At 54.5% G+C, this 21,351-nt stretch overlaps 3 protein-coding genes across 6 annotated transcripts in view; 1 reads left to right on the plus strand and 2 right to left on the minus strand.

Moving 5' to 3' along the window:
* The window catches only part of Kcnh2 (potassium voltage-gated channel subfamily H member 2), a 50,814-nt gene extending 46,065 nt beyond the window's left edge, over window positions 1–4,749 (minus strand). For both annotated transcript variants that reach the window (XM_076566688.1, XM_076566687.1), the window contains exon 1: window positions 4,624–4,749. The gene's annotated coding sequence lies outside the window, so the exon portion shown is untranslated. The remainder of the gene's footprint in view (window positions 1–4,623) is intronic.
* Window positions 39–20,537, plus strand: Nos3 (nitric oxide synthase 3). 2 transcript variants are annotated; one of them, XM_006996349.4, is made up of 26 exons: window positions 39–257; window positions 2,417–2,519; window positions 2,892–3,040; window positions 3,154–3,316; window positions 4,471–4,562; window positions 4,645–4,786; window positions 5,417–5,556; window positions 5,670–5,844; window positions 6,391–6,492; window positions 7,112–7,306; window positions 7,415–7,488; window positions 7,645–7,789; window positions 8,170–8,274; window positions 13,393–13,460; window positions 13,825–13,941; window positions 14,037–14,211; window positions 15,903–16,035; window positions 16,162–16,240; window positions 16,375–16,562; window positions 17,068–17,240; window positions 17,559–17,769; window positions 17,849–17,936; window positions 18,584–18,705; window positions 19,374–19,522; window positions 19,675–19,869; window positions 19,963–20,537. In XM_006996349.4, exons 1-26 carry the CDS (start codon window positions 88–90, stop codon window positions 20,122–20,124), a joined length of 3,615 nt encoding a protein of 1,204 aa, XP_006996411.1. In that variant the 5' UTR covers window positions 39–87; the 3' UTR covers window positions 20,125–20,537. The 2 variants fall into 2 exon arrangements, with proteins under 2 accessions (XP_006996411.1, XP_042129140.1); XM_042273206.2 differs by having other exon boundaries at window positions 222–257; window positions 5,417–5,536.
* Atg9b (autophagy related 9B) overlaps window positions 20,514–21,351 on the minus strand; it is a 7,654-nt gene continuing 6,816 nt past the window's right edge. For both annotated transcript variants that reach the window (XM_076566689.1, XM_076566690.1), the window contains one exon: window positions 20,514–21,268. The gene's annotated coding sequence lies outside the window, so the exon portion shown is untranslated. The remainder of the gene's footprint in view (window positions 21,269–21,351) is intronic.

Below are 21,351 nucleotides of genomic sequence, written 5' to 3' on the forward strand. Positions count from 1 at the left end.
GAGCCCCCTCCCACCACCCCCTCCCTGCTTCCTAAGGAAAAGGCCAGGACTCTGCTGAGCGGCCAGCAGAGTCGAGGCACAACTGGCATGGGCAACTTGAAGAGCGTGGGCCAGGAGCCTGGGCCACCCTGTGGCCTAGGGCTCGGGCTGGGCCTAGGGCTCTGTGGCAAGCAGGGCCCAGCCTCTCCAGCACCAGAGCCTAGCCAGGCGCCAGCACCCCCGACTCCGACTCCGGCCCAACCAGCACCAGACCCCAGGTGAGGCCATATGGCTATGAGCAGGTAAGATGCGTGAATAAAGGGTTGTATGGAGGACCGAGGCCTAGAGCTGGGAAGGACCAGAAGGACCAGGCTACCAGTGCAAAAAGTTGCCAGTGTGAGCAGGACAGGATGAGGCTGCATGGCTGAGAAGCCAGATGCAGAGCCAACAGGTAATAGGGAAAAGAGAGATATAAGGGGCCCCGTTACAGAATTGGGCCACAGTTTGAATGTTGCTCCACTGTAAAAATCTGTTTGACCTCAAACAAGTTACTTAATCTCTCTGAGCCTCTGTGTGAATAAAATGTGCACTTGGCAGTACTTACCTAGCTCATAGGAAGCCTTCAACAAACAGCAGTGATGGCCGCTTACCTGGAGAAGAAAGGAGCAGGGGAGGGGCCTGCAGGAGTGGAGTTTCATACAACAGTGGAGAGTTGGGACCTGAGATCCGAACACTTGGGGTGGGGGCTAAGGCAAAGCTGCTGGGCCCTTTCCCTGGACTCCCTCCTCCCAGCCCTTCACCACAAACAACCCCACAGCCCTAGCCCTCAAGGAATCCTCCCTGGGCCTAGGTCCCTGAAGAGAAGAAAGACCAAAACTCCCAGCGGGGTGTCAGGCCAAGCGGCTCCTGCCAAGCCTGGGGGTCCGGTGCTGCTGCTCGGGGACACCAGGGCCCCCAGTCCCTCCCTTCCTCCTGCGCAGGCAGGCGGTTCTGGGAGGAAGTGATAAGGCTTCTGAGGCTTCCCTTCACATGATGGCTGCTGTCAAGAGGGGTGTGAGTGCGAGCAAAATCAGAGCAAAATCAGAGAACTCCCTGTCGGGGCTGGGCTCAGCTAGGGCCCCTCAAGTAGGGCCCATGCCTGTTCCGTGTCCAGTTACCAAAACACGATCCTTCAGACAGGGTAACATGACGCATGGAGGCTTAGGGGCCGCAGGGTGGAGTTGACAAAAATTCCAGCAGTTGGGAAGTACAAGCAGGAGGCTCAGAATTCTAGGCCATCCTCAGCTATATGGAGTTTGAATCTAGCCAAACTTGTCTCAATTCCCCCACACATACACACACATATACACACACACATACATACATACACACACACATACACACACATACATACACACACACATACACACACATACATACATGCACACATACATACACACATACATACATACATACACACACATACACAAACATACATACATACACACATACATACACACATACACACACACACATACACACACATACATACATGCACACATACATACACACACATACATACATACACACACATACACACACACATACATACATACATACATACACACATACACACACACACATACATAAATACACACACACATACACACACATACATACACACACATACATACATACATACATACACACACACATACACACACACACACACACACACACTCAAAAGGTTATTTTACTCATGGTTCAGAAAGCTGGACATCTACATGACAGAGGCACCTGCTCTGCTGAGAACCTTATGCGCATCTCAGGTGGGAAGGGCATGGTGAGCACCTAGATCAAGCAAGCAGGACAAAGAGCCCCCCCTCACTCCCCCTCTCCCTCCCCTTCTCTCCCCCCCTCCCCCCCCCCTGACAAAGGCACTCCTCTAGAACCCAGCCTGTCAGTGCAGGAGTCTATACCGCTATACCTCGCCTCCCAAATCACTAACTTCTCAACACACTTCCCTGGAATCCAAACTTCCACATTGTAGAGCTAGGAAATGCACGTCCACACTAAAAGAACCTCAGATGTAGAGGAGACAAAATGCACGCTATGCAGGGAGTGAGAAGCAGTCCGGGCCAGCACTCCAGGCCTAGAGAGTGGTCCCGGGGGGCTGAGCCCGGGGAAACAAGACACGGGCTCAGAGCCGAGCTTCCACTTGTGCACTGAGGCTAGAGACTTCTAAGCCTAAGCCTGGCCGCCTTTGGAAGAAGGGGCCCAAAGGCACTGCCCACCTCCCAAGGCTATTGTGAGAGCTGACAGAAAATATCAGGAAGCCGTTGGTGGGCAATGACCCCGGGGGTGATTGTCACTGTACAATGCTGCCCTGGGCTACAATGGGAGACCTAAAAAAGCAAACTTCTCTCCCATGACTCTATGCATCCCTGGTTCCCAACAGCCCCCCACTAACCCGGGCCCCAGAGGGACCCAGGTTTCCTCGAGTGAAGAACTGGGAAGTGGGTAGCATCACCTACGACACCCTCAGTGCCCAGGCTCAGCAGGTAAGGACAGGCTCTACCCATGTTTCAAGGGCTGGGACGGGGGTTGGTGGAGGCCTGGTCCCAGGTGGGGACCCAAATGAGGAAGCTCCACTGTGTTCGGACTTGGCCTTGTCTACAAGTAGTGAAAACTGGGAAGGACCAGAGGGGTCAAGGGACATTGCAAGGATTTCAGCAACCCTTTGGCCCGAGCCCCAAGTGCTACCCTAAGCCAATCTGGCCTCATCCCATTTCCAGTCTTAGCCCTGCTCCGAGTCCATGCTTTCCCGAACCTCCCTCCCACTGCCCGCCATCTACCTCGGCCTTTGCTAACCACAGCTCTTCCTGCACTCTGACCTCATCCTGACCTTTGTGTTCTCTGTTCCTCTGGCCCAGGATGGGCCCTGCACCCCAAGACGCTGCTTGGGATCACTGGTATTTCCAAGGAAGTTACAGAGCCGGCCCACCCAGGGCCCTTCACCCACTGAGCAGCTATTGGGTCAGGCCCGGGACTTCATCAACCAGTACTACAACTCCATCAAAAGGTGGGTTCTCCCCGGCACTGGAGCCAAGGAACCTCCGGGTCACCACTCACACCCCATTCCCCATCCCTCCCACTGTCCCGACACTAAGGCTTGTGGCCCTCCCCTCTCCCCAGGAGTGGTTCCCAGGCCCATGAACAGCGGCTTCAGGAGGTGGAGGCTGAGGTGGCAGCCACAGGCACCTACCAGCTCCGGGAGAGTGAGCTGGTGTTTGGGGCCAAGCAGGCCTGGCGCAACGCTCCCCGCTGTGTGGGCCGGATCCAGTGGGGAAAGCTGCAGGTATAAGCAGCTGGCACCTGCCCAGGATGGGTACCAGGGGGAGGAGGGATGCAGGAAGCTCCTGAGGCTTCCCTGAGGGGTGAGTACAAGGCAGTGGGAGGATCCCTGTCTGTTGCCTTTCAAGACAAAGGCTGAGGGGACCAGCCCCCTCCTGACAGTCCTCAGCCTTTTGACTAACACACGGTGATCCAATCCAGCCCCGCAGCCCTTGGCTGAAAAGGCAGAATATTGAGGACAGCTGGTAGAGAGGAAAGAGGAACAGAAATGTTCTGGAAAAGCTAACCCTGCTCCTCCTGCCAGGCCTTCACCGCATACCCACCTTCCCAGAAGTCCCCTGTAGCCCCAGCCCCACACCCTCCTGCACACCAGTACACACCACGGAACTAGTCTGGGTTACTGGAACAGCCTCAGCACTAAGAGAAGCCAAGGACCTGCAGGGGAACTGAATCCATGACCTTAGCCCCCTGAGCTGTAAGTGGCCGCTAAAGAATGTGGAAGAAAGCCATTCGCTCCGTGACGCCAAAGGCATCTCCAACGGAATAAGAACAATCTGTCTGCCACTTGCCCAACCCTCTAAGTGGTTCAAAGCTTTAGGTGAACTTTGAACCCATCAGGCTTCCATAACAGGCCCCACTCCCTGCTGTGCCCCTCCCTAAGCCACGGGCCAGCCACTGCCACCCCCATCCTGTCACAAGTTTCCTCCTCCCTCGGGCAGGGGAGGACCTCCCAGCCTTCTCCTAGGATCAGGATGCCACTGGCAGGGTCCACTTAATGCATCCACCTCTTCCCATCACTGTGCTGGCTCAAGGGAGCTGGATGGCTACCTGCCTTGGCATGAGCAACTCAATACCAATACCCCTAGGTGGGGTCCCTGTCAACTAGGAACCTTCCCCAGGCGTCAGCTCAGCAGTGAACAGGTGCCCCTCTGTGCTGGTTTTCAAGTCTGCCCCAGGGGGAACGGGGAGACGTGCCCTGGGAAAATCAGGCTGGGCTGGGCAGCGGGGCTGTCAGGCAGAGGAGGATCAGTAGGGCAGTGGGTAGCTCCTCCAGACCCTGCCTCCTTCCCAGCAAGCCCCATGCCAGCACTCCTCTGGAGCTGGCACTCAAAACCTCACCTGTCTCCTACATCCTTGGCCCACCCCCTCTGGGCCCAGGTATTTGATGCCCGGGACTGCAGGACCGCACAGGAGATGTTCACCTACATCTGCAACCATATTAAGTATGCGACAAACCGAGGCAATCTCCGGTGAGTGACATGCCCACCCCAGGCCCAAGCCCACCCGGGGCAGCAGTAAAGGGGATCTAACCGGCTTCATTCCTCACGTCAGTTCAGCCATCACAGTGTTCCCTCAGCGCTGCCCTGGCAGGGGAGACTTCCGGATCTGGAACAGCCAGCTGGTGCGCTACGCAGGCTACAGGCAGCAGGATGGCTCGGTGCGAGGCGACCCTGCCAACGTGGAGATCACTGAGGTGGTGTGCTGCTTTGCTTTCTGTTGCTGTGATAAAAAACACTGACCATCACTGAAGGAAGCCAGGGCAGGACCTCAAGGCAGGAACTGGGAGAGAACATGGAGGAGTGCTGTTCACTGGCTTGCTCAGCTACCTTCCATATATACCTCAGGCCCAGCTACCCAGGGAGAGCCCTGGCCACAGTGGATTGGGCCCCCTACATCCATCGGCAATCAATAAAACTTCCCCTAGACATGGCCTCAGGCCAATCTGGTGATGGAGGCAGTTCCTCGGGTGAAGTTTCCTCTTCCCAGGTGTGTCAAGTTGACAACCAAGAGTAGCCATCACAGTGGGCACCAGCGCTCGCAAGGATAGGGAGGCCAGGGGATGCTGCCTGGGGATACAGAGAAGCTGTCAGTGAGCAGGAAGCCGGGACTTTCCTTGGGAAGCTAGCCATAGTGGCGCATTCCTATAATGCTCGACTTGAGAGGTTGGAGCAGGAGGGTCAGGAGCTCAAGGCAAGCCTGGACTACAAAAGAACAGGGTCCTCCAGTGGGTACAGATACAGCTGCTGAGGAGTCCTTAAGGTGAGGAATGGGGATGGCGGATGGTGAGGAGTCCCTTGAACTCTCCTCTGCCGGCCGCCCACAGCTCTGTACCCAGCACGGCTGGACCCCAGGAAATGGCCGTTTTGATGTGCTGCCCCTGCTGCTGCAGGCCCCAGACGAGCCCCCGGAACTCTTCACTCTGCCCCCAGAGCTGGTCCTCGAGGTGCCTCTGGAGCACCCCACGTGAGCACGAGAGGCCAAGGGTGGGGGCGGGGCTGCCCAGAGCCCCTGGGGGAGGGACCGAGAGGCACCTGGCAACCCCACAGGGCTGAGGCCGACTCGAACCCACCCCCCAGGCTGGAGTGGTTTGCCGCGCTGGGGCTGCGCTGGTACGCCCTCCCCGCCGTGTCCAGCATGCTGCTGGAGATTGGGGGCCTGGAGTTCCCTGCTGCCCCTTTCAGCGGCTGGTACATGAGCTCCGAGATCGGCATGAGGGACCTGTGTGACCCTCACCGCTACAACATACTTGAGGTGAGGGGATGCTGAGGAAAGGGGACACGAAGTTGTATGCCATGCCTACCCCGCCCCAGAGTGCAGGCCATGGGAAAAGGTGAGCTGAGTTAGGTCCAAGGGTGTGAGTGTGAGCTCTGGAGCCACCAAAGCTTGGAAGAAAGAACACTGTAAGTGAGGGAGCATGTGAAGGGTAGCTTTCATCAGATTCTCAAAGGAGAAACTGTGTGTGTGTGTGTGTGCGTGCTTGCGTGCGTGCGTGCGTGCGTGCGTGTGGTGTGTTTCCAGGCTGCCCCTGAACTCATGGTAATCTTCCTGCCTCAGCATCCCAAGAGCTGGAAATATAGACTTCACTACCATGCCTGGCTCAAAAGGGGACCTTGTCCCAGAAAAGGGTTTCACCCGTTTCAGAGATGAGGAATGAAGGGCCAGGGCTGAGAAGGGACTTGCCCTCTGCTCCACTGTACCTTTGTGGGCAGATCCCTGACTCAGCCCAGTATCGCTCTCACCCCTCTCCTCCTGTCCACTCCTGCTGCTTCTGTCCCGACCCTGTTCAACTTGTCCCAGGATGTAGCTGTCTGCATGGATCTAGACACCCGGACAACCTCGTCACTGTGGAAAGACAAGGCAGCGGTGGAAATCAACGTGGCTGTTCTGCACAGTTACCAGGTACGCAGGCCCAGCGGTGGCGTTGGGGGACACAGAGACAGAGCAGGGCTGAGATGGGCAGTAGCCCGTGTACTGTGGGGCACATTGTGCCTGCAGCTTTGGATACGCCGGCACCAGTCTGGGAGCTACAGTATGTTACCTAAGCGCCTGCCCAGGAGCCTTGCTTGGTAACTGGTCCCAGGGCACACTGTGGGAGCCACTGGGGTCGAGAATCTCTAATACGAGGGTAGAGAGCATGCTGGGGATGGGAGTGTCATAATACAGTGGGGGGGGGGGTGGTGGTTGAGGAAACCAATGTCTGGTGAATACCTCTGTGGAGTCCAAGAGGGTTAAGAAAGGACCCGAGGGTGCACACAGTGGCAGAGTGTGAGGCCCCAGGTCTGCCTCAGCACACAGCTCTGGTGCTCAGGCACACGGATGCTGGAGATCAGAGCTGCTCACACCGCTTAAACTTGGAGCACGCCTATGCAATCTGGGGGAGATTTGTGGGGACATTTGCAACGTGTCCTTTGCAGTGACCCAAGGCACGGAATAGGCTGGGTTGACAGTGGTAGAGAAAGACAAAGTGGGGGACCTGTAGGGCATTTCTGACTCCAGCCTCTTCCTATCCCCACCTCAGCTGGCCAAAGTGACCATTGTGGACCATCATGCCGCCACAGCCTCCTTCATGAAGCACTTGGAGAATGAGCAGAAGGCCAGGGGGGGCTGCCCTGCCGACTGGGCCTGGATTGTGCCCCCCATCTCAGGCAGCCTCACGCCTGTCTTCCATCAAGAGATGGTCAACTATTCCCTGTCCCCTGCCTTCCGCTACCAGGTACCCAGCCCCGACTGGCTCCTGCCCACCTAGCACAGCTCCTGGCCGCCCACAAGAACTGCTAACTTTTGTCTCCCATGCTCCTCCCCTCCCCACCCCATCCTGCAGCCTGACCCCTGGAAGGGAAGTGCGGCAAAGGGCGCGGGTATCACCCGGAAGAAGACCTTTAAGGAAGTGGCCAAGTGGGTACCCTGGGACTGCATCCCTTCCCCATACTGTAGAGGAATAAACCCAGTAGGGGTACCCCCGGACTGCTGTGGTGAGGTCTGGACCCCTACCTGGGAGGTCTGGCCTCTGTGCACAGAGGATGCCCTCACCCTACCTACCCTTGCCTGCAGTGCAGTGAAGATCTCTGCCTCGCTCATGGGCACTGTGATGGCGAAGCGCGTAAAGGCGACTATCCTGTATGGCTCTGAGACTGGCCGGGCCCAGAGCTACGCACAGCAGCTGGGGAGGCTCTTCCGGAAGGCGTTTGATCCCCGGGTAGGACTGAGGCCTGAGAGGCAGGGGCTGGAAAGAGGAAACAGTCTATCTACCTCTTCAGAGGTGCCTAGAGAACAAGAGGATTAAAAGTAAAGGTTCATGTCAAGTCCAGCATGGTGGTGCATCCCCGTAATCCTAGCTCTTGGGAGATAGAGTCAAAAGGATCAAGGGTTCAAGGTCATCCTTGACTACATAATGAACTCAAGGCTAACCTGGCATGCAAGAAACCCTGTATCAAAAAATAAAAGTCAGGCTTCACAAAGAAAGCTTAAATCTACAAGGATTCAGGATTCAATCATGCCTTGTCTTCCCAAGGCAGCCTAAGCAAGGACGGGGACATCAGGAGGACAATCCCAATGTCCATCTTCTCCTCTCCACAGGTCCTGTGCATGGATGAGTATGATGTGGTGTCCCTCGAGCATGAGGCACTGGTGTTGGTGGTGACCAGCACTTTTGGGAATGGGGATCCCCCGGAGAATGGAGAGGTAAGGCTTTCAGGATGGAGAGAATGAGAAAAGACTCGAAACAGGAGCAGCTTGACAGGCAGGAGCAGACACACATACACACTTATGCACACACTCATGCACACACACACACACACACACACACATGCACACACGCACCAGGATGGGAAATGAACATGAACATGCTGAAGCTGCCCTGCTTCCTGGTGGGAATGTGAACTGGCTTCTGGGAATCTTAACTCCTGTGTCCCAGCCATCTCTATTATAGTGCAGCGCTTTCATGTGGGGAGGGCACTTCCTGGGTAAGCAAGAGTGCCTCGGGTCTTGACAAACGAGAAAAGCAAGGATTCCCTGCTCACTTCAGTATTTTAATGTTCCCTTTTCTTTTTCTGAAGAGAAACGTGCACTCTCTGGGTGCCAGCATAGACTAAATAGCTTTACTTGCTCAACATGTCTTAAACAAAATCGGAGGCCATCAGATGCCTTATGGTTAACCATTATCTTCCCGTGGTATGCTCTGAACCCCGAGTTTGATGCATTTCTACCTGCTCATCTGTTCCAGCTTCAGATGTCAGCTCCCTTACGAGCGCTGAGTTCCTCCTCTAGAATCCAAAGTTAAATGCCCCACAGCAAGCTTGGATTCTGACAGAAGCCCTCTCCCTAATTCTGATGTTTGTCTGTTTAAAACAAAACACCATGAGTCAGGTGTGGTGTCATATGTAATCCTTGAAAGGCACAGGCGAGAGGGTCACGAGTTCCAGGTTATCTACAACTAAACTGTGAGTTTAAGGCCAGTCTGGGCTACAGGAGACCCCAGACAGGAATACCTTTAATCTCAGGCTAGGAAGGCAGAGACGATGGAGCTCAGGCTAGGTTTATCTTCATAATGAGGTCTTGTCTCAACAACAACAACAAACAAACAACAAAAACTGGGCCAGTGAGGTGAGATGGACGACTCAGCAGGGGAAGGCACTGGCTACCATGCTAGAGGCCCTGAGCTCTATCCTCCAGACCTAGATAACAGCACAGAACCAACTCCTGCGAACTGTCCTCTGACCTCTACCCACATGCCATCTCTCACACACACACCACACACACACACACACACACACACACACACACACACACACACACACAGTTAAAATAAAAGCAATAAAAAAGTTAAAGCAGGGGTTGGGGATTTAGCTCAGTGGTAGAGCGCTTGCCCAGCAAGCACAAGGCCCTGGGTTCAGTCCTCAGCTCTGGAAAATTAAAAAAAAAAAAAAAAAAAAAAAAAAAAAAGTTAAAGCAACCAAACAAAGCCAAACGCCTGACTCGGCATCTACTCAGTCAGTATCTGGAGGGACCTCCCTGTGCACCATGACATGCAGAGGGCATCCCACGGTGAGACAGTGGACCGCTCCAGAGAGGCCCAGCCACTTTTATGGCAGGGATTCCCACACAGCCCACTACTCTCTTAATCCATGAGTAGATGAAACCGTTCGTGAAGGCAGAGCCCTCTCAACCCAACGCTCTTCGAAAGTCTGACTTCCAAATGTCATTAACACAAGACTGGAAGGACAAACACTGAGCCGTAAGTGGCACCATTAGCTTCTTAGCCAAAAAGTGACCCACAGTCCTAATAAGACAGAGCCTCATCAGTTTCTCCAAGTCGGTCTCCTGTCAGATGACAGGTGCTTCGGTCACTCTGCCCGTTTTGGAGGTTTGTCCATGTCCATGCCTCACTGCTTTCTCCCCTGCTGCGTGGTGTTCACTGTGTGAACAGCCCCGGCTTGTTTATCCATTCTTCTGTTGATAGACACTTGGACTGCTTCCAGTTTGGGGTTATTATGAATAAAACTGTTAAGAACATTCTTGTAGCAGGCTTTTGTGGGTTTATGTTTTCGTTTCTCTTGGATAAATACCCAGGAGTGGAATTATTGGGTCATAGGGAAGATTTAAGTTTAACTTTTTTTTTAAACTGTCAAATGGCCAGGTTGTACCACACTTTTGAGATGTGAGCATTTCAATTTCACCTCTAAATTTTTTTAAAGGAAGAAATGCAGGAATATATCCCATAGAAAACAGAGTATATACACCAAAGATATGAACAAGACTATTTATAGCAGCATTGCTCATAACACCCACACTGGAAACAATTCAAGTGTCAATCAACAAAAGATTGGATAAACAGTGATAAACTCACATGCAATACAGCAGTGTGAACAAATTACCACACACAATACAGATGAAAAATGAAACGGGCAGTGAGTACATACAGCAGAATCCACTTCGTCTGAAGTTCAAAACCAGGCAACTCTAATCCAGGGGTTTGCTCGATCAGGAGAGTAGTGTGAGGCGTAAAGGTGACTTCAGGATGCTGGTGATATTTCATAGGAGATGCTGATCACATACATGTCCGGTTCATGAAAACCTACACGGCTACATAGTTACTCTAAACCATTCACGAACTGAGTTCAAGGCTGGGGACATAAGACAATTGGCAGGGTGCTTGACTAGCTTGTTCAAGGCCACGGGTTTGAACCCTGGCACCATATTCATCAGGTGTGGTGGCACATATGTAATCTCAGTACTCAGGAGTTGGAGGCAGGAGGATTAGAAGCTCAAGGTCCTCTTTGGCTGTATAGCAAATTAGAACCTAGCCTGAGCTACATGAGACCCTGCCCCCCCACCTCAAAAAAAAAAAAAAAAAGAATCCTGAAGTTCAGGTCTCATGTGCTGACTACAGTAACCCCATAGAAATACCACCCAGCTGATCTATAGTTAGTATTTAGAAGCTGTGTTTTGTGTGATTTCTAACTTGTTTCCATGGTGGCACCAAAATGTGAAACAGCCTTCTGAGGTGGCCCACTTGAATAATCCCCCTGGAGACAGGACACTACCTCAGGCTCTGTCCATTCCCAAACTGGCTAAAGGGCTGCGGGGTGCTCATGCCCAGAGCTGATGTGGACAAGAATGAACTGCCTTCCGTCTGCCACTCAAGTAGGATTCGACCACCCCACCACAAACTGACGATTAGTGCATGCATGTGCGTGTGTGCATGCGTGTGTGTGCGCGTGCGTGCGTGCGTGCGTGTGTGTGTGTGTGCATGCGTGTGTGTGTGTGTGTGTGTGTGTGTGTGTGTGTGTGCATGTGTGTGCGTGTGTACACTATGACAAGCTTGTGGAGGTCAGAGGACCTTTGTGGAGGTGGTTCCGCTCTTAGGTGGGCTCCAGGGGTGACTCACAAGTACCCACTCTTGTGCCCCGAGCATCTTTACCTGTGAGCCCTCTCACAGCCACAAGCCATTGTTTTATTTTGTTTGAGATAGGGTCTCACTATGTAGACCAGAATGGCATCAAACTCATACAGATCTACCTGTTGGAATTAGAAGCATGTGCTGCCACACCTGGCATGCCCACCCAGTTTTTAAAGCCCTTCATGGAGCCACCCCCACCTCTAAATTCCACTTGACTGAGCCATACAAAGATGCAGGGTACGTGTGTGAGGATGTTGGGGAACTGTTCACAAACTACTCCGTGTCCTTCGGTCACAGGCAGATTTGCCACAGTATAGGCAAATACGGGAATAGGATGTAGCCACCATAAAGCAGAGGTCAAGGGGCTGCAGAGATGTCTCAGCAGTTGAGAGCTCTGACTGCTCTTCCAGAGGACCCGGGTTTGATTCCCAGCACCCACATGGTGGCTCGCATCCATCTGTAACTCCAGTTCCAGGGCATCTGACACCCTCTTCTTGCCTCCATGGGTACCAGGCATGCACATGGTGCACAAACATACAGGCAGGCAAAACACTCATATGCATAAAATAAAATAAATACATCTCAGAAAAGAGAGTGAGGCCAAGCTTAAGGTGTTGGCTTAGAAGGATATCCACAGTAGGTCACTGATAAAAAGCAAGCAAGAATTACATGGACCCATTAAAAAAACAGACAAACTATATGTACCCATGTAAATATCAACAGCTCCCAATTAAGTGTGTGTTTCAATTGTGACTTTTTACTTTATGATAATGGGAAAGCAATATGAGTCCATTAGAAACTATTTAACTGGGGGGTGGGGTGGCACACCCCTTTAATCCCAGCACTTAAGAGGCAGAGGCAGGAGATCTCTGTGAGTTCCAGGCCAGCCTGGTCTACAGAGCAAGCTCCAGGACAGCCAGGACTACACAGAGAAACCCTGTCATGGCGGGGTGGGGGAGAAGAAAAATGTATTTCAAATCCTGAACTTGGATCTGTGCCCAGACTAGAGCTATGGAATGGGATCCTGTGTTTAGATTGCTGGGCAGCTCCCAGTGATCCATACAAATGCAGGGGAAACAACCAACACTCTAGTGTGCTTTGTTGATGAGTTAAGATGTGTGGGAGAGGGGTGTGAAGGCCATGCTGCATGCTCTGTTAAAACCTTCCCAGCTGCCAAGCGGTGGTGGCATACGCCTTTAATCACAGCAGTCAGCAGGTAGAGCCAGGAGGATCTCTGTGAGTTCAAGGCCAGCCTGGTCTACAGAGCGAGATCCAGGACAGGCACCAAAGCTATACAGAGAAACCCTGTCTCGAGAAAAAAAAAAAAAAAGAAAGAAAGAAAGAAAAGAAAAAATCTCCCCAGCTTACAGTGGGTGTGTTGGGATGTAACCCTATTGTGAGTCAATGATACAGGGTTAGGAAGCTTCCACCTGTCAGTAACACACACACACACACACACACACACACACACACACACACCACACACACACACACACACACACACACACACACACACACACACACACAGTTAAGTCTCAAGGGAGAATAAGGTTAGACTTTCTCTCTCTCTTTTTTTTTTTTTTTTTTGAGACAGGGTTTCTCTGTGTAGCTTTGCGCCTTTCCTGGAACTCACTTTGAAGACCAGGATGGCCTCGAACTCACAGAGATCCGCCTGCCTCTGCCTCCCGAGTGCTGGGATTAAAGGCGTGCGCCACCACCGCCCGGCTGGGCTTTCTCTTTTACTTTATATACCTCTGTAATGTGGTTCTTTAAAAAGTTGAGCTTTTGAATTTTCAAGACAGAAGTTACTAATACAGAATAATAAGGCCCAGTCAGGCTGGTTTTAAGTTCCCGTATAATATAAACTAAACTAACCATGATGCAAACCCTTCCCTGTACAGAGCTTCGCAGCGGCCTTGATGGAGATGTCGGGTCCCTACAACAGCTCCCCTCGGCCTGAGCAGCACAAGTGAGTGGGAGGGAGAAGACAGAACAAAGGGCATTGGGGACACTGAAACAGAGGTCTCAGGGGCCTCACCCAGGTCTCTCAAGTCTTTCCCAACAAGCTGGAGAACAGAGAGCACGAGACCTTGACAGCAGCCCAGCCCCAAGGGCCCTCCCTCCCTGGGGACCTGATCATTTGCAGGCTTATGACTCCGCTATGACTCTCTCCGGGAAGGAGGAGAGGCAGAGCAGAGCCCTCCACCATTACCTCAAGGTTGTGTTTCAAGCCTTCTCACCCCAGGTGTATAAACTCCCAAACTACTCCCCGGCTGGGACGGGGCCGAGTTTCCAGTTCCTTAAGCGACACCCTGTCTTCTCTCTCTTGCCAGGAGTTACAAAATCCGATTCAACAGCGTCTCCTGCTCAGACCCACTGGTGTCCTCTTGGCGGCGCAAGAGGAAGGAGTCTAGTAACACAGACAGCGCGGGGGCCCTGGGCACCCTCAGGTTGGGGGTCCTCACTAAAGAGGGTGAATGGGAGAGAGCAGCCCCCTGGGTAGACATGGGCTGGCAGGGGTCAACAACGGCTCCCTGTGCCGCAGGTTCTGTGTGTTCGGGCTGGGCTCCCGAGCATACCCCCACTTCTGTGCCTTTGCCCGGGCCGTGGACACGAGGCTGGAGGAGCTGGGTGGGGAGCGCCTGCTGCAGCTGGGCCAGGGTGATGAGCTCTGCGGCCAGGAGGAGGCTTTCCGAGGCTGGGCCCAGGCAGCCTTCCAGGTGAGCTCCCCTGCACCCTGGTCAGCCTCGGTGTTCTGACTCTGACCAACCTGAGATGCCCCCTACAGGCTTTTGTAGTTGGAACCTGAAATACTGAGACTGGAGGTTCACTGACTTCCTAATCTGGTTCTCCGGCCCGGCCCTATTCCTTTCCAAATTTGCCTTCATTTCGCCACTCCATAGCCAGCCCTTCTGGGATCAGCCCCAAGTAGTGGACAACAGGTCCTAGCAACAGAGAAGCAAAAAAGAAGAGGGCCTACAGAAGGGCTCCTCAGACAGCCCCAAGCTGGCCCCAGGAGCGGGCGCAGAAAGGAATAAGGTCAGAGCACCAGGATGCCTACTCAAAGCAGGCAAGATGGAAGAAGACCGGGCCCAGAGAATCCGTCAGAGGTCAGGGCTAAGGCTAAGGCCAGGAGGAACTCCAGGGAGCTGGAGACCAGCCCTGGTGCCTGGCCGAAGGGCTGATCTGGACACAGAAGTATCCCCAGGAACTTCCTCCGGGCATCTTTATCACGCTGATACTTCTCACTTAGTGAGGGAGCCCCACATCTGTCCATCCATGTGGGTCTCAGTTTTAGCTAGTCTGGACCCAGTGCAAGAAAGAGGCCTCCTTTGGAGATGGAGGCACCAGAGGGTTTGCTTGGAAGGAGTGAGAAAAGAGAAATAGAAAGCGAGATCCAGAGAATATAGACCAACGGAGATGCGGGAAGTTCCCGAGCAGGGTGAGCCCACACTTGAAGTGTATAACTGGTGATGCAGACGAATGAAGGCATCTGAGAAGCAGGAAGACAGACTCACTGGGACGGGAGCAGTGGGGATCGGAAGGAAGGGAGAGGGCCACGGGAGGAAGGAAGAGATATAAGGCCGCACACACTAGAAAAGAAACAGTAACAGCCTGTTTCCAGGGGAGCCCTGGATCTCAAGGCTGGAACAGCATGCTAGTCCACTTATCCCCGGCCAGAAGCAGCCAGATAGAGCAGGCTCCCTGCACCTCCTCCAGTGAGATAGCACCGGCCCTCTGCACACACTGTGCTCCGGGCTTTGCAGAAAGCATCTCGGGGCTGGGGGCGCAGCTCAAGGAAAGTGCTTACCCAGCATGCACCAAGCCCCACGGTCAGCCCTTGGCACTACAAAACCCAAGTATGGTGGCACACTCTTGTAAGCCCAGCACTTGGGAAGTGGAGGCAGGAGGATCAGAAGCTCAAGGCCACCTTTTTTACATAGCCAGCCTGGGCTACAAAAGACCCTGCTTCTAAAAATGAAAGTATCTTATTTAATGTTTCCTGGAACCCAGTGAGGGGTCAAGATGAGAAACTGGGACGTGGAAGATGACAGGTACCGAGAGAATCCAGACTCAGCTCTGAGTTCATAACTGCCTTCGACAGCGTGCTCCCAGAGACATGGGATCAGTACTCATCAGACAAGCGGGTGTAACAAGTCAGGGTCCCTAGGATAGTGGTCACATGAGCTAGAAAATAAGGTGCTACAGTCAGCAACAGCCTCAGCCTCGGTCTTACAACTTCATCCTCCCTCACACCAATGTGGGTGCCGTCCCCACAGCTAGGAACTTAGGATGAGAGGAGACTGCCAGACGGCTGGCAGGCCCAGCCCTACCTCCCTTAATACACTCCTCCCCGACTGAGGCTCCCTGGTGGCCAGCAGCCTTAGGTCCTCACCTACTCATCCCCCAGGCCGCCTGTGAAACCTTCTGTGTGGGAGAAGATGCCAAGGCTGCTGCCCGAGACATCTTCAGCCCCAAACGCAGCTGGAAGCGCCAGAGGTACCGGCTGAGTACCCAGTCTGAGAGCCTGCAGTTACTACCAGGTACAACCCTGACCTCAACCTGACCTTGATGAGTGTGTGTGGGGCGGGGGTGGTCATCCTAGGATTCTCCCTCACAGGCAGGGAGCCACTCACTTGCTCAGGCCCCTTTACCTCCTTGCTCCCCAGGGCTGACCCATGTGCACAGACGGAGGATGTTCCAGGCTACGATCCTCTCCGTGGAGAACCTGCAGAGCAGCAAGTCCACGTGAGGCTCCCCCCATTCTCCTCACTGTTAGGCTCCCTCCTCACTCAGACCTACCACACTCCTTTCTCCCACCCTCTTCCTGGCTCCTCCTTGCCATTCTCTGACCTCAGTACCTGCCTCCCTTTATACCCCAGCCGAGCCACAATCCTGGTGCGTCTGGACACTGGTGGCCAAGAGGGACTGCAGTATCAGCCCGGGGACCACATAGGTGTGTGCCCACCCAACCGCCCTGGCCTCGTGGAGGCCCTGCTAAGCAGAGTGGAGGACCCTCCACCATCCACAGAGCCCGTGGCCGTGGAGCAGCTGGAGAAGGGCAGCCCTGGTGAGGACTGTGGGCTGGGGTGGGAGGGTTAGAGCCTGCCGCGTCCCCTGACACAGGACCCCCTGGCACTCAGCGCTGACAGGGCTGCCACCCTGCTTCACACCTCGGTACTACCCGGACCTAGCTGCCACTCCAGCCAGGATGGCCTTGTTGCACGCGACCCTTTCCCAGAACCCACCAAGCACCCTAAAAGCCTCCTCCCATAGCCACCGCCTCCCCACAGTTTAATTTCCCGTAGTCGGTCTATCTCCTTCCAAAACAATGCTTGGAGATGATAACGTATTGGGGTTAGGGCAGAGGAGATCAGACCAACCCAGTTCAGCCAGGGTCCCCCCAAACATACCAGGGCTGCACAGACAAGCACATGCCACCATTCAAGGACAAGGTTTCCAATAAGACACAGTAACACAAGGTCAGTCCCCCAAATGAACAAAGTGAACTTTGGCTCAGACCACCCGGTCTCAGTGGTCCTCTCCCTCAGAGCTCCCTGTGCATTCACCCCCAGGTGGCCCTCCCCCCGGCTGGGTGCGGGACCCCCGGCTGCCCCCATGTACGCTGCGCCAGGCTCTCACCTTCTTCCTGGACATCACTTCCCCGCCCAGCCCTCGCCTCCTCCGACTGCTCAGCACCCTGGCAGAGGAGTCCAGCGAACAGCAGGAGCTAGAGGCCCTCAGCCAGGTGGGGGGGCATGCTGTGGGGGGCGGGGGCTAGACTAGAGGATGATAAATAAGCTAAGGGACCCTCCGTGAAAGGGAGTTCCCCCCTGCCTTCATGTCAGTCAGGTCCTCCGCACTTGCTTCTCCTGACCAACATGCACTGGTGCTTTAAGACCTGTCCCCAGGCTGACCGACTCCTCTCCGGGTGCTCTGGGTCTTCAAGAGGGGTGTGGTGAAATACACTGAGATGGGTGAACCCTAAGGAGGTTCAGCTAGGTAGGGCTCACTCTGGGAAGGACCGGGGTGGGGGGGGCCCTCAGCTCAGCGTATCTGCCCCCAGGACCCCCGACGCTATGAGGAGTGGAAGTGGTTCCGCTGCCCCACGCTGCTGGAGGTGCTGGAGCAGTTCCCGTCAGTGGCGCTTCCCGCCCCTCTGATCCTCACCCAGCTGCCCCTGCTCCAGCCCCGGTACTATTCGGTCAGCTCAGCGCCCAGCGCCCACCCCGGAGAGATCCACCTCACTGTGGCTGTGCTGGCGTACAGAACCCAGGGTGAGGCTGGGAGCTGGGAGAGCCTGGTCTCGGCAGGGCTAAGACAGACCCTCTGAACGGCCTCTCCTCCTAACCCTAGATGGGCTGGGCCCCCTGCACTATGGCGTGTGTTCCACGTGGCTGAGCCAACTCAAGGCAGGAGACCTGGTGCCCTGCTTCATCAGGGGGTAAGTGAGGCCTCTGGGGTAGGGCAGGGCAACTAGAAGGGGTCGTCTGTGTCCAGACAGGGATGAGAAAGTGCCTGGCAGGGACCAGTGTGGAATGTAGGAGGAGGAGCGTGCCACACAGGATGAGCTGGTGATCGGGTCCTCCCAGAGCATGGAGGGTCTATTACTACATCAAGAACAGTGAGTCTCGGGGGCGCTTCACAACTATGGCTGAGCTTTGGGCCTCAATAACTTGGTGCAGAGTCCTCCTGCCCCTGAAACCACAACTACCAGAAACAACATGGATTAGCCAGTGGCCCTGCTGCTCTGTGAAAGTGTAGCCCCTGCCTGCCTCGCTGAGTCCTTGGCGACAGCTTATGTTAAAAGTCTAGGCTTCCGGGCACGGTGGGTACACACCTTTAATCCCAGCACTTGGAAGGCAGAGAGGCAAGCGAATTTCTGTGAGTTCGAGGCCAACCTTGTCTACAAAGCAAGTTCCAGACCAGCCAGAACTGTATAGTGAGATCCTGCACCAAAACAAACAAACAAAAAACCCACCTCGTTTGTCATTGGGCCTTAGGCTTTCCTGTCTATACAGCCAAAGGTTAGTTGGTGTGTATAAGGTCATGGGTGAAGAAAAGAGGTCTTAATGGACTCTCTCTGGCTAGGGCTCCTTCCTTCCGGCTGCCACCTGATCCCAACTTGCCCTGCATCCTGGTGGGCCCAGGGACTGGCATTGCACCATTCCGGGGATTTTGGCAGGAGCGATTACATGACATCGAGATCAAAGGTGAGCCTGGGGCTAAGGGCGCACCTGGACGTCAGAAGGGAGCCAAGGAGGAAAGGAGTGAGGCTGGAGGAAATGACCATAAAAGGAACTAGGACCAAAGGCGAAAAGAAACGTATTTAATGGGGATGGGGGGGTGGGGAGAAAAGGGCCGGGGCCTGCTTGCTTGCCTTCCTGGTGGTCCCTCTGCGCATCATAGGTTTTGGAACAGACTGAGGGTAAAGAAGGGAGGGATAGGACAGGAATGCAGACAGAAGACAGCTCCAGGCAGATTCGGAATTACGTCAGAGCTCATCTAGGGCGACCTAATCTAAAAACTGGTGAGGTGTTCAGGTCAGGCCCAGAGATGTCAATAAAAGAAGGTTGTGTGGGAGAGGATGGGTGGGAGGTGTGGAAGGTGTGGGCTGGGCCATGGGCACAGAGTTGAGTCGATAGAGCAGGTTCCGGCGGAGTTCCCCTCCTGGTTCTTGCCTGAATGCCTGTTTCCTTCTGGAAATCAGGTGTGCAGGATCTGGGTGAAAGCACCCCATTTGCCCCTTGAGGCTGAATAGCCATGATAGGGGTTGCTCCAACCCAAAAGGCTGGCCTGGAGGTGGCGTTGCCAAGGCTGCCCCAGGGAACACCCCCCCCCCCCCCCCCCCCCCCCCCGCAAACCGTCTTGTTTCTCACAGGGCTGCAACCCGCCCCCATGACCTTGGTGTTTGGCTGCCGATGCTCCCAACTCGACCATCTCTACCGAGACGAGGTACTAGATGCCCAGAAGCGCGGCGTGTTTGGACACATCCTCACCGCCTTTTCCAGGGATCCTGGCAGCCCTAAGGTACCACGGGGCCGGTGGTAGAGATGGTGTGACCAGGCTTGGGCTGTCCCCAAGACCCCACCAGTCCCAACTCCCCCAGTCCCAACTCCCCCCAGGTACGCCTGAGGCCTGGGTGATCTCACAGCAAGGCCTGCCTCTCGCTCCGCCCCCAGACCTACGTGCAGGACCTCCTGAGGACAGAGCTGGCCGCGGAGGTTCACCGCGTGCTGTGCCTCGAGCAAGGACACATGTTTGTCTGCGGCGATGTCACTATGGCAACCAGCGTCCTGCAGACGGTGCAGAGAATTCTGGCGACAGAGGGCGACATGGAGCTGGATGAAGCCGGTGACGTCATCGGCGTGCTGCGGGTGCGAAGGGGCGGGCCCGGGCTGGGTAGGGTAAGTCTACGCTGGCGTCTCCTGGTAGGGTTCTGGTCCCCTGAGCTCTTTTCCTCCCCTCAGGATCAGCAACGCTACCACGAGGACATTTTCGGGCTCACATTGCGCACCCAGGAGGTGACAAGCCGCATACGCACCCAGAGCTTTTCCTTGCAGGAGCGACAGCTTCGGGGCGCAGTGCCCTGGTCCTTCGACCCACCCGGCCCAGAAACCCCCGGTTCTTGACAATCTTCTTCCCCTTCCAGTTCCCGGAGAAAGGGGTTGTCTCATTCCGTTTGGCTGACCAAAGCCAGCCACCCTCTCTCGAGAAAGCCTACAGCATCAGTCGCGAGACTGCGGACTTAAGAACTCTCTTCTCTCTCCGGTTCACCTGGACAGGGAGGGGGTTCCTCCTAAATCTTGAAAGTTCTTCTGGCTGTGGTGTTGAGGGCATCCTGCTGTCCTCTTGGTATGCTTTTGATGGACTGTAGACTCCCTTTTTCCCTCTCTGGATTATCTTGCCTTTAAAGTCTAAGTCATTCCGGTATTTATTGAAGATTTATCATAAAAGATCATGTCAGATGTAGTGAGATACCCAACCCAACTCTTGTGGATTATAATGATTGAAAAAAGAGACAAGTTCCACGCTTTAATGTGTACGGATGTGGGGATAGTAATTCTTTGACAGTGAGTCCTAGACACCTCTCTCTCTGTGACCCAGTACTCTGAAAAAAAGTTTGCAACCAGCCACAAACAGTTCTGTGGCTGAGTGAACAGGTGCAGCCCTCAGCTTCCAGGAGTGGGGCATGCCAGACATTCCCATGGCGAAGATGTGCAGCACAGCCACGAACAGTCTCTACTTATTTCACACAGGATGAGGAGCCCCACCCACTTCCTCAGACATCACGGCAGTGCTGATGTCCAAAAACAGCAGCCCTCTCTAGTTTTTCCACTCACAAGTCTCCATAACCCCCGCCCCTGGTCCCACAGGAACTCAAGGGGGAGGCCAACAGGAACGACTTCCCTGCCGTTCAGGCTCTGTGCCTCATTGTGCCTCACCGATCCCTGACACTGAGCCTGATCACTGCCCGGGCCCTGCCCTCCGCCTTCAGGGCACTGGGGTCCTTCTTCCCAGGCAACTACTCCACAGCAGCCAGTTGGAGCCAGTCGGGGCTAGTCCCCTCTTGTCCTCATGTGTGGGGCCCGTCTCTGGCTCACAGTCATCTCCTACTCCTTGCTCTCTGGGGCAAGCTCCTCTCTGACTCCCAGATCAGGACCAACTAAAATATCCCGGGCCTGCCATCTGGGATGGGAGTGGGGCTCAAAAGATGGCTCCATGTATCTTTCCATGCCACCCCATCCAATTTCCTGCAGCTAGAAAAGCCAGAACCTGTGGGAGGAAAAGGCTGTCAGCAAACATTCCAGGCACCTAGGTTCTAGAGAGACAGCCCCACCGTCCCAGATTCAACTAGT

This window comes from Peromyscus maniculatus, chromosome 3, assembly GCF_049852395.1.
Source record: "Peromyscus maniculatus bairdii isolate BWxNUB_F1_BW_parent chromosome 3, HU_Pman_BW_mat_3.1, whole genome shotgun sequence".
Classification (NCBI taxonomy): Eukaryota; Metazoa; Chordata; class Mammalia; order Rodentia; family Cricetidae; genus Peromyscus; species Peromyscus maniculatus.

Bases quoted from the DNA above. Each gene is read 5' to 3' on its own strand.
- Nos3 (XM_006996349.4), top strand. From the start codon at position 88: ATGGGCAACTTGAAGAGCGTGGGCCAGGAGCCTGGGCCACCCTGTGGC. The intron at 3,041-3,153 runs GTGGGTTCTCCC...CCCTCTCCCCAG, and splicing joins TACTACAACTCCATCAAAAG to GAGTGGTTCCCAGGCCCATG. The intron at 17,937-18,583 runs GTAAGTGAGGCC...CTCTCTGGCTAG, and splicing joins GTGCCCTGCTTCATCAGGGG to GGCTCCTTCCTTCCGGCTGC.